This window comes from Varanus komodoensis, unplaced genomic scaffold, assembly GCF_004798865.1.
Source record: "Varanus komodoensis strain SLA01 unplaced genomic scaffold, ASM479886v1 scaffold20_1, whole genome shotgun sequence".
NCBI classification, from domain to species: domain Eukaryota; kingdom Metazoa; phylum Chordata; class Lepidosauria; order Squamata; family Varanidae; genus Varanus; species Varanus komodoensis.
This window is the reverse complement of record NW_025335587.1, coordinates 9337984-9350552: the sequence shown is the minus strand read 5'-3', so window position 1 is coordinate 9350552 and position 12569 is coordinate 9337984. Positions and strand designations below refer to the sequence as shown.

The 12569-nt window shown below is 41.7% G+C and overlaps 1 protein-coding gene across 5 annotated transcripts in view; it reads left to right on the top strand.

Annotated features, from left to right (window-relative positions):
• DOCK7 (dedicator of cytokinesis 7) overlaps positions 1–12569 on the top strand; it is a 175265-nt gene that overhangs the window by 97091 nt on the left and 65605 nt on the right. For 4 of the 5 annotated variants that reach the window (XM_044430508.1, XM_044430507.1, XM_044430506.1 and 1 more), the window contains 10 exons: positions 828–923; positions 1907–2047; positions 2222–2335; positions 2915–3085; positions 4801–4940; positions 6337–6506; positions 8849–9003; positions 9490–9669; positions 10687–10822; positions 11722–11818. In XM_044430508.1, coding sequence (XP_044286443.1) covers positions 828–923; positions 1907–2047; positions 2222–2335; positions 2915–3085; positions 4801–4940; positions 6337–6506; positions 8849–9003; positions 9490–9669; positions 10687–10822; positions 11722–11818 — 1400 coding nt within the window. Of the gene's footprint in view, positions 1–827; positions 924–1906; positions 2048–2221; positions 2336–2914; positions 3086–4800; positions 4941–6336; positions 6507–8848; positions 9004–9489; positions 9670–10686; positions 10823–11721; positions 11819–12226; positions 12245–12569 lie in introns of all 5 variants that reach the window. The other variant, XM_044430503.1, reaches the window with a different exon arrangement.

Genomic DNA, 12569 nt, shown 5'->3' with positions numbered 1-12569 from the left:
TAAACCAGTTAATAATAATTTTTAAAAGACAACTATCCCTGCATGCTTAACTGTGAATTTTGCCCCTTTGTGGTACAATGAAAAGAAGGACAAGAAGGAAGGTCTCAACACAGGAACAGAGAACTTCTAAGGTCCAGTAAATTATAATCCATTCACCCCAATTTCTTATACCAATCTTTAACAAACAACACTTTCAACACACTGAAAATTCATAGCAGCCTTCCTCAATTCAGTACACTTCAGATGTTTGAGATTCCTAAGATTCCTGTCACTTGGCCATGTTGGCTGGGGCTGATGGGAGTTGAAGTTCAGAAAACTGGAGTGTACCAGGTTGGATACTCCTGACACAAGGTTAGAGTCAAACTTAATCATGCTTAAAGTAGTCATGACTGACTTATGTCACACAGATTTAGCCGGGGCTACTCTAAATATTATAAATCTGAATCCTAATCCATAGTAAATTAACTATAAGTAAATTATCATTTACTGCACCTTAGAAGCAGTTTCTTGTCCCTGCTAAGAAAAGAGTACAAAATGTTTTCAACAAATTCAAGCATTGTATGTTTTAAGAAAAAGTAATTGGTTAACATTCCAAACCAAAGTTATGTGAAAACATTTTTCCCATAAAGTGCAACATTGTGGTCTGACATTAGTTACACAACTATTTCATCAAAGGACATTTACCACTGATCTTGCTTTCACACATAGTTTTGCTTACTGCCATCCTTCCCTGTGTGTCCACTGTAGTTTGGGATCTTTGTGGATTATATTTTGGGGAATGATTATGCAACTAACAATCAAATGTGAATTTGAATTTATCTGATCAGCTTTTTCATGAAGAACTAGCCTTACAGTGGGTTGTTTGCAGTGGAAGTGTCCGTGAGGCAGCCCTTCAGCAGGCATGGTTCTTCTTCGAGCTTATGGTAAGAGAACAGAAAAATGGTCTAATGGAATTCTTTTTTCTTTTCTTTTTTTTCAGTGCTTTCTGTTAATTTTACTGATTTTTCAGGTGACAGCAGTTGAAGCACACAAAGAATAATTCTAAATAATAGGGATTAGAAATAAGATAGTGAGAGAGGGGCAGGCAACTTTCCAAGGGCATTTGTACATACTGTTTTCATTTATTAGAAGGCCCTTGGAAAGCTACAGGAATGTTTGTTGGATACCTGTGTTGCTAAAGGAGTAGGACAGTGCTGTGTATGCTGCACTGCAGAGGTTTCTTTCAGGTCAGCATTAGTGCCGAGGGAGGTGGTCCCACCCAAGGCCTCCCTCTTTGCTCTCTCTGCCTTTACTACCTCTGTCTTCAAGTGTGTGAGCACTCAGAGAGCCTAGGAGATAGAGCAGCAAACTCTGGCTGGGAAGTGATGCATTTTGGTCTCAGACGAAAAGTGAACAGGCAGCAATGACAGAGATAAGGATGAAGAGGGGGCACACTAAAGAGGGGGGTTCCTTTGAGGCCAACTTGCTCCGGGTGCCCTCAGGACCTGGATCCTGTGCTGATTTCGTTGCTTACTCCCTCTGTGTGGGAAGGCAGAGAGTAAGTCTTCTGGTTGGCTGTTTTGGGCTCTAACTGTATCACATTTACGATTCACTGTTTAATTGAGTGGAATAATGTAGTGAAGAGAGCTGGGAAGGAAAACAGCTCAGAAAAAGCAGCATCTCAGCTTGCAGTAGGCACATGTACAAAAATCAGTGAAAAAGGAGAGGTTGCAGGATATTTTCCACTGTATGAAACCCCTGAATATCTTTGGAGATTAAAGTTCAGCCAGTCACCAGAAAGAATGAATCTGTAGCAATTGTTGTAACCATTAAATTTGGTTTAAAGAAAAGCAGCAAATCACAACACTATCCACAACTGACCTTTTTCTGACAAGTGACTGCAACTAGTAATATATGTTTCCTCCAGGTGAAAAGTATGGTACATCATTTGTATTTTGCTGACAAACTCGATGCACCAAGGAAGAATCGTTTTCCAGAGCGCTTCATGGATGACATAGCTGCTTTGGTCAGCACAATTGCCAGTGATATAGTCTCTCGCTTTCAGAAGGTAATGGAAGCAATTCAGCTATACTGTTGTCAAAATGTAACCCCTGATGCTGAAAGATAACTTCCGAACATGGGACAAGTAGTTGAATTGGGGCCTTAGCATGAAACTTCAGTGTTCATCTTTAATGCACCACTCTCTTCTTTTTCTTTCATCCCCTCCCCTCACCCAACATAGGATATGGAAATGATTGAAAGGCTCAACACTAGTTTAGCATTCTTTCTCAATGATCTGTTGTCAGTCATGGACAGAGGATTTGTCTTTAGCCTTGTTAAGGCTTACTACAAACAGGTATAGTGATAAGACTCCAGATAAAATGAGGGTTTGCTAGGTGGGAATGTGTTGTCACAAGGAGAATCCTTGGAGGCTATGATGAAGTAGGGGAAGGAAGATTACTTTTTAGAGGGAAATTCATGTGAAGTAGCTATAGGCTGTGGTTGGTTGGAGGCTGGTTTTGCACCTTGCTTTCAGGGGAGAACAGAGATCTGTACCACTAAAAAAAATTTGTCTGGGGACAAATTCCTGGGGAAGGCTAGCCTGCTGCCACCCAACTTGTGAGCTTCCAAAGGCATATGTTCATCCATCACTGAAGGCAAATGGACTTAGTCTGCTAAATCTAAGTCTGAGGGAGGAAGGCAGTTCTTGAGCTTTTTGAGCATATAGGTATGAAGCTGCATGGGAAAGGGTCAACTTACCTTCCAACTAAACTAGAAATGACTGAGTGCATTGCTCATTTTTATGACCAGCAAATGTAAGGTGCACTCTTTTACCTGCCTATATCTGCTGTTTAGCAGGAAGATAAATTTATTTCACAATGTGTGTGTGATAGTGACTGTGTGTCTGTAACTAAAACTGTACTCCCCATACAAGGTGTCATCCAAACTGTACTCCTTGCCAAACCCAAACACTCTTGTGTCCTTGAGGCTGGATTTCCTCCGGATTGTCTGCAGCCATGAGCACTATGTTACTCTGAATTTACCATGCAGTCTTCTGACACCACCAGCATCTCCATCACCTTCAGTGTCCTCAGCAACATCTCAGGTGGGCAGCATCCGATGGTTAGAAAACCTGTTGCTTGGCTTATAGTATAATAATTGAGTGGGCACTGGCATCTCATGAAGTTCCTTTCTTAGAGTTATTCTGTTTTGAATACAGTTTGCCCTTTGGTGTCATTTACATAATAAGCATGCAGATTCCTTTACAAAACAGCTTTAACTGGTATGGGTGCTGGTCAACAAGGGGAAAGGGAAGTCTTCTAGGCTCATTTTCACACCTTACACACCTGACTTGACTGCAGAAAGCTCGCTGTGTTGAACAGCAGTGAGCACAGTACCTGCTGGTGTTTTCCACAGGTCTGCATTGCAAGACTCAGAAACACTGAGAGAGTGTATCTGACCCTTGAAATAAAAGCCATTTTGATCCCTCACAAGTGTGAAGAAATGTAACCTTGCTGAGGGAAAGGTATCCAAAGACAATACTATCTCTGTCTCTGTTGAATGATCCTTGCCACTACTCTGCAGTGATTCCATGATCTCTGTTTTCTTTCCTGGACAATTCATAGTAGAGCAGAAGCAGTCACAGAGTCATCTCAGGGACTTTTCTGTGAAAAAATAAGAGGGCATTACACTTTCAATAGTTTTCCTCCCTGGGGCAGGCTCTGTGTCTGTGTGACTGTGTGTATCTGTGTGAACTGTGAGCATTGCATTCAAAAAATGCATTAAACACCACTCCAAGTAAGCATCCACCCTAATCCCTGCTATTCAGAGGCAGTGCCCTTTTTTCCATCTGCTGTAGACGTGTGCTATTGCAATCAGCTATTGGGAAGGAGAGAGTATAGGAACACTATCCTAAAAATTAAAATTATTAAAATTATTGTTACTACTGTCGATGATAATGGTTTCCATGCTGATGATGGTAGCAGGCGTGATGATGATTATTACTATTTTATCATCATGTTAACATTTATGAATAGACAGTGTTCCCTGAGTACTGTAAGACCATCCCTGCATGCTGGCTCACAGTGATCCAGCAGGAAAAACAGAGAGAAGAAAACAAGTACTGCAGCAGCAGCTTCAACTGGATAAGGGTGGTCTTCCTCTTGCCCTGATAATCTCCTTAGGAGGCAAGAGGTAAAGCCTCCCAGTGGCTCTTGATCTCCTGATTGCTAGCACAGCCTAGACTGTGCTTTCCTTCAGTTCTGCATTCCCAGGGCAAGAAATTAAGTCTCATGTATGTTGGCACAACACAAATACTATATACAAAATATTGCCAAGTTCGTGGAGTTCCAGATGGGAAAGAATGGGAGCCATAGCCAAATGTGCAGGTTTCATAAACATTAAAGTGGGCGTATAGGAAGCAAATGTATTTATAAAAATATATCATACATTTACTTTTATTTAAGTAAAGTGTAAGGATTTACCTGTAACATAAAATTTAATAGAGCAAATTCTGGTTTCACTTAATGGAAACATTCCAAAGCAGAGAGCAGTGGCTGTTCTGGTTAGACAGGAGAGTTGTGAGACCTTAAGATCTTCAGATAAAAGTCTTTAGTCTTTTAGTCTTTTATTTAAATCATTGATATCGGGATCCTGCAGGCAGATCAGTTAGGATTACAAAAAGAGAACAGGGAATGCACATACTACTATGTATGTCTGTTTTAAAATGGCTGTCCTGAACTGTTGGAGACAGTGCAGGTTCTGCATTGTAATCTGATATGAACAGTAAAACTTAAAGATTGCTGTTTGCTTCTTCCACAGAGTTCTGGATTTTCAACAAATGTCCAGGATCAGAAGATTGCCAACATGTTTGAACTGTCCCTGCCTTTCCGCCAGCAGCACTACCTGGCAGGACTGGTGCTTACTGAGCTGGCTGTCATTTTAGATCCCGATGCAGAAGGGTAAGATTAAACATTGTTTCTTACATAGAATAATTCAAAGCAGATCTCATGCCCCACAAGCAGAAATTCTGCCTTTGCAGAATTGCATTCAAATGAGATAGTGGAGGAAATACAATGGAATACATTGCTGTTCACACTGGAGCCTCTCAAGGCCAGCAGCTCTTCATATCTGCTTAGATTGCTGTCCACAGATCCTGCCTACCAAAATGGCTGTTTAGCATCTTCTCTGGGAGTGATAGAAAGGAAAATCCCTGTAATGGCATTCCATCTATTATTGGATCACACTCAGTGTATGGTTTAATTGCCACAGACCTAGATATAAATTTCTGCTCTGAAATATATGACCTTCTCTGTTTGTTTCCTACATTAAAAATGGAATGCACTAGTCCGGTATCAGAATCCAACATGCTGCTAATGAAAGAGGTTAAGCAAATAAAAATGTTCCTTTATTGTAGGAGTAGGGAACAAACAGTTCAGGGGCTACACATGGCTCCTTATGGCCTAGAGTATGGCTACCTCCACCCCTGCTCCTGGCCCCTGCACTGCTGAAATTGGGCAGCAGAGCAGTTTGCTGCCAAAATGCAGCAGTAAACCACTACAGAGACTCAAGCATGCCAAATTTAGCTGGTGTTTTGCGGTAAAATGTAGCCCCTTTGAGGCTCTGTAATAATTTATTGCCGTATTTTAGCAGCAAGCTGCCTTTTTCTTTTTTTGACTGAAACAGGTGATGTGGAGGCAGTCATGCAGCTCCAAGGGGGCCAGAAAAGATCCTGAAGTGAACCCAGAGTTACCTATCCTTGCTTTATTGATACCTTCCCTTATGCAGTAAAACAGTATAATTCAGTAATAGCCTGAAAAGTAAACAACAAAAACATACAGATGTGGTATGTACAGAGTCTAAAACAGAATTCTTACTGTGTCACTAACATACATATGAAGTAGCAGCTCAGAGAACCTTCTATCATGGAACAGCATGTAATTTTGTTAATGAATAATTTGTATTGTGTGTATGAACAGACTCTCTACAAGTGCCTGTGCCACTTTTAGCCTTATTATAACAAATTATCTCAGGCTTGGATTTATTTCCTGAGACTGCTGCACATCTCTATACATTGATGGAAGGAATTTCATGTGTACATAACCAACAGCTATCAGTTCTTTGGAAAATCTAAAGGTGCATGGTTTGCATTTGGATTTGTGGGCAAGGAATTCAACAAATCTGAAAACATTTGTCATCTGATATGATTGTGTAGTTCAGGAATGTACTGTGAACAGAATTCCCATATACCAGCTGCAGCTGAAAGAAACAAAACTGAACCATGTGTCTGTGAGCATGTTTACCAAGTCTTGTTTGCCCCAAAGATATGAGTTAATCCTTCTGACTGTATTTTAACAGTTTATTTGGATTACATAAGAAAGTCATCAATATGGTACACAACTTGCTGTCGAGCCATGACTCCGACCCTCGGTACTCTGACTCACAGGTAAAGGCCAGGGTGGCTACTCTGTACCTGCCCTTGATTGGCGTGATCATGGAGAGTCTGCCCCAGCTTCATGATTTCACAGGTATTTCCTATGTTGTTATTTCCTGTGCATTAGAAAGAACGGCAAATCAATCACTAACTTACTGTGAGCTAAGTGAATGCTGGGAGATGTAGCACTTTTTTTCCATCTAAACATGCATAGGATTGTAACTTAAAATGCCTGTTTGACTTTGAGATTCTAAATTACTCATGAAATTTTGCATCAGTGTTGCACAGGACAGGCCCATGATGTGTGCAGATATCTTTCTTGCCATGGGTTGAACTCTTTCTAGCACAACAGTCATTTATTTAGTCTGAAGTGGTGCTTATACCTGATAAAGATCGAGTGGATTTGGCTGTCCTTCTTAACATCCAGGACTTGCCCATATTAATAGTTCAATAATATGAGAAACCAAGGTATAGTTCTGTTTCTGAAGCTAAGCATGTCTAGCTGTGTAAACCGCCTGTGTGTGAGCAGTGTTGGCACCATACTTGGGTGAGATGACTTCAGTGGGACTCGTCTATCTGAGCATACCTACTTTAATGTCACTGTCACTATTTCCCAGAAAGAGACTAAGGCAAGTAGAATCATCTCCTCCTCCCCTTGTTCTTGTGTGTAGGGATTGGCCCCACTCCTCCTATAAAAGGGTCTTCAAAGGTTAAATAGATTCAGGGATCAGAATCTACAGCTGAAACTCCAAGGCCAGTGGACCCAGAGGTTAGCCAAGCAAGTGCTGAGAATCAGATGGTTTCAAATGCTGTGGGAGAGCATTGTGATCTTGTTTTGTGGAGGAGGGCATACCTAACGTTAATCCAAGGATATGGCATCAGGTAAAGAGGACAGACCAGTTGAGAAGTGTCAGATGCTCCAAGTAATTGAAGCCTAAACAGGAGGATCCGCCTTGACGGTGTGGCTTGCTCTTTTCAGTTTGGCAGGGTGAAGAGGGATTCAGTTCGGAATTAACTTGCCATCATTAAGCACATTTGCCTAATGGCCAGTATTTTTAAGCTTTGCTTGTTTATTTTGTTACTGATTTTTGCAGACTCTTCTTCTGTGCTACAAAGCCACCCTAGCTGGTCAACTGTAGTGTAATAAAGCCTTTTAGTCCCAAAGCCTGTTCTGGTCTGGTGGGATGGGCGAGAAGAACAGCTGGAATATTTATTTATTTATTTAAACTATTTATGCCCCATCCTATATGCATCTCAGGACAGCTTACAGAAATCAAAACAAGCAATCTATAATCAAAACAATAATTAAGAATAATTAAGAATATACATAAAACCAACAGCAACATATCACCAATGAAAACAAAGTCAAAAACAAAATGAAAATGTGACTGTGGATAGTTAAAAACCAGATTAAAATTCCTAGTTCTTAAAATGGTGGGCAAATAAAATGGTTTTCACCTGGTGCCAAAAATAATAGAAAGTTGGCGCCAGGTGACCCTCTGTAAGGAGTGCATTCCATAGTCTGGGCACCACCACAGAAAAGGCCCTCCTCTGGGTAGAGACCATCTTTACCTCTTTCAGACAGGGTTCCCGGAGCAGAGCCTCTCCTGCAGATCTTAAGGGATGCAAGGGCTCATAGGGAAGGAGAATGGTCCCAAGCCATTTAGGGCTTTATAGGTTAACACCAGCACCTTAAATTGGGCCCAGACTTCAGTTGGAAGCCAATGAAGCTGGTAGAGGATGTTGTTAATGTTGGCATCCTTCCCTTGGGAAGAGAAAATGAACTGTGATCCACAGCAGGAATGTGACAGTTCAGAAAATGAACTGGGAAGAGCAGCAGGGCCAGAGGCCTGCTGGCGTCTGGGCCTGATAAGTGCCCAATGAGTCTGACCTCTGATATTGGCTCTGGATGAGAATCATATATGAAATATATCATGTATATAAGAGCCAGCGTGAAACTCAGACAATCTGGGTTCTAGTCACCACTCAGCCAGGGAGTCACTGAGTGACTTTGTCTCAGACTCTCAGCCCAACCTGCCTCACAGGGTTGTTATTGTGGGGATAATATTGAGAGCAGCAGGAGGAGAATACTGTAAGCCGCCTTGAGTTCATTGGAAAAAAAGGCATATGAAACTAATAAATAAGGTGGTGTTGGATTTGGCAGGCCAGTAGAACTTTGACCCAGTATGAGGCAGTTTCAGACATTTATATTGAGAAACACTTTGTATTGCTGATATCCTAAACTAAGAGAACAGAGGTAACATTAAATTTGCATCCTTATAAATATGGCTGCACACAAAGTTTGCTTGCTTGCATTCTAATGCAGAGGGTACTTTTACTACTTAGTCACTATGTTAATAGGTATTGCAATAAGGAGCATGGGGAAGATGATCTCTCGCAATGGTATTTCACTAAGACTGCCATGTCTTTTCACAGAAAGTCACAATCAGCGTGGAAGACCAAGTTGCACAGCATTAGAGGACTATGAGGGTGATGGCGGGAACATGATAAGCCAGACAGTTGCTATGGCCATTGCAGGAACCTCTGTCCCTCAGCTTACCCGGCCCAGCAGTTTTCTCCTCACCTCATCGGTACTAAACAAAGTGTTCTTTAGAGCATTGGTGAACATTTATACAGTATATACAGCCCCTGTGTTTGTGTGGCAGCAAGAATGGGCAGCTACCATAATCATGAACTGGTGCCACCATTCTTTCTTGGAAGCATCATGGAAGAAAGAGAGTGGGAGGTGACAAAAAGATGGTGGTGGAACAAGATTATTTTTGTTCTTAGGAGCTAGTGCCATAATAATACTCTTTATGGTTGGTTGAAATTCAAGATCTTCCCTACTTCGAAACATGTTGGAAGACAGTGCCCACACGTTTTAAGCGAATAGTTGGCCAACTGGAAACTCCTATCATACCCTCCAGTGGAACATAAGCATAGTTGTGTTTGGTCAGGCAACCCCTTGGGGGTCAAATTTGGGACATAAGCATAGTTATGTTTGGTCAGACAAGTCTGTGGGGGTCAAACTTGACAGTGGCAGTTACGATTTCAATGCTTTCTTCCTTTGTGTTCAGACCAACAGGCAGCACTCATTTTCAGCTGAGTCAAGCCGGAGCCTTTTGATCTGTCTCTTGTGGGTTCTGAAGAATGCCGACGAAAGCGTCCTGCAAAAATGGTTCACAGACCTCTCTGTGCTGCAGCTAAACCGCTTGTTGGACTTGCTCTATCTCTGTGTTTCCTGCTTTGAATACAAGGTATAGTAGTAGCTAGATAGTGACAGGAAGGTGTTTGGGGTTTTTTCCCTCAGCGACGTGAAATGGTTGTTCACACTGCCCATAGGTGCTGTAAACAAATAAATATAAATAAGCACTCGATTGAAAGTGAGACCTCTAACATTGTTCCCTTATGTGACAGCAGAGCCCACTGCAAACGCAACAGGAACTAACATTTGTGACAGGAACCCCAGAAATGAGTTTTATTATTACGTTGCATTTCTGCACTGTCCTTCTTCTAGCCAGGAACACAAGATAGATTACAAAGTTCTCCCCTCCATTTTTCCCCCTCACAATAGCAGCCCTGTGGAGTAGGTTTAAGCTGAGAGTTAATGAGCTTCATGGTCAAGTGGGGACAGGAACATCTCCCATGCCCCCTTTCTCTCACTCTAACACCCTGCCACACTGGTGTAATTTGACTCCTTTTCACTTCCTGCAGGATTAGTCGGCTTCCTGTTGTACTAGTGGTGAGTTCTACTGTTGTGTGGACAGCATCAGATAGTGCCCATTATTTTTACCACCATTTTATGTCACTTTCTCCAACCTGGTGCCTTCCATGCGTGTGTTGAACTGGAACTGCTACTGTTCCTTTTAGCAAGCAACAGCTGACAATGATGAACATTGCCATCTATAACATCTAGAGAGCACCTGATTAGGGAAAATGCTTCATGTCTTTATCAAACTAAATTACAAACCGTTTTACTTTCCTGTTTCTGAACAGCTGGAAGCTTTCCTGTTTTTCAGGCCATCCATACAGGCCTCTGCTGATAGCACACCTTCTGTTTTCCTGAAATTATCTAAATAACCTGTAGTGTAAACATGCCCCTGAAATCTTATGATCTCTTTAACCGTGTAGAAGACAAAATAGATTTCACTGAAATGAAATCTATTTTGTGGCTTCTCCTGCATAAAGTGCTGATGCTTCATGGGCCTTCAAGACTTGCTTGCTTATTTGCTTTTAAAGACTTGATTCTTGCTCTTATTTTGTAAACCATTCAGGGTAAGAAAGTGTTTGAAAGAATGAACAGTCTGACATTTAAGAAGTCAAAAGATATGAGAGCAAAGCTTGAAGAAGCAATACTGGGAAGCATTGGAGCAAGGCAAGAAATGGTACGGCGAAGCCGGGGCCAGCTGGGTAAGTTGACTGTCGTCCTTGATAGCTGAACAAGAAGCTCCCTTTATGCATCATCCATATGAAGGAAAGCTCCGCACCAGGGGTAGACATGGTTGGATGCCTAGATGAGCCCACACCTTAGCAGGGCCTCACTAACAAGAGCTCCCAGGAACATTCCTATTCTTCACCACTGCAGCCTGTTTGTTCACCTGACTTCTGTTCTGGCCCAAACAACATTTCAGTGATATGTACAACCTTGAAAGTGGGTTGTCATGACAAATGAACCCAGACAGTTTGGGGGGGGGGGCGCTCTTGATGGAGACTTGCCTAAAGGCCCTTAGAAATCTGGAGCAGGCACTGCTGCATGCATTAAAGAACAGGTGGGCTATGTTGTCAGCCATGCTCTCTAAACCGTCACATGTTGACACAATGTCTTTAGAAAGGAAGACTCCACATGAGGCTTCTTCCCTACAAATGTCCATATGAACATCTGGATGTCAGGGGATGTTTCTGACAAAAGAACGGGGCCAAGGGTGCTTTCCAGTATTTTCGTGGATCTCTTCTCTTGCAAAAATGTTTGTCTACAGCGATCTAAAGCAAAACCCCATACCTAAAGCATAAAAGCTTATTACTGAGCTAATCCTGAGGGTATGAATATCAATGATTTTAACAAGAGACTGGAAAATAGTGTAGATCTCCTCTTTAGCTTTGAAACACATAAATATAGCTTTTTACAGTTTTTAAGGAAGGGTTAGCATTGATGAATATTAATTTTGAAGTATGGCACTCATCTAATATCCCACTGAGCTTAACTATTCCTTGTGTGCAGTGATGTGTAGTCATGATACCTGTTTTTACCTTCGACTGTCTGAGAAATGAACATTAAAAGCCTTTTTATTTAAAAAAAAATTGCCTGGCAGAAAGAAGTCCTTCTGGGAGTGCATTTGGAAGTCAAGAGAACCTAAGATGGAGAAAGGATATGACTCATTGGCGGCAGAACACAGAAAAACTTGACAAGTAATGCTACCTTACTCTAATATATTATCTTTGGAATGATGATTTGGCATATAGAGAGGCTAGCCTCTTGAAGTTTGGTAGGTCCTTATATGGGCAAGGGCTAATCTCATAATAGCTTTCGCAGGGTTGATCTCGTATACCTCTGTTTGAAACAAAAGGAGGCCACTTGCCTAGGAGTAAGAGTCCTTAAAACTAGTGGTTCATGGGTCTGAATAGACAAATATAGGGTGCACTAATGCAGCCACTATAGCATGCTTTAAATTACCAGGAGCCATTAGATTCCGTTGCAGACAATGTACGTGCTTCTGGTCGCTTACCCATTAGAGCATTCTGGAGTACTCAAAGCTTGCATCTGTCCTACCCTAATCCATCACTTTGATTATTTTTCCACATGTGCCGTGTTTTTAGAAGCCACAAACCAACCAGGTATTGTAGCATTGATATACTGCTGTGTTTTGTTTAATTTTGGTTGCCGCTTTGTATTTTTGCATACTCTGTCATTGCAATTCTGGCTTTTCATGCTCGGCAGAAGCTTTGAATGCCTGCGTGCAACTGCAATTTTTGCTGTTCAAGTAGAATTTGACTTTGTTTTGTGCTGGTGGGAGTTAATCAGGTGTAGGAATCACAGTTTTAACTTTGCTTGGCATGCTTGTTGCTTTCAGAAAAGCTGTTGTGTGTCCAGATTTGTGGTAAACTGAAATGCTTTGCAGAATGACTTGGCTGTAGATTGCAAGATGGTGTATATCCTGCC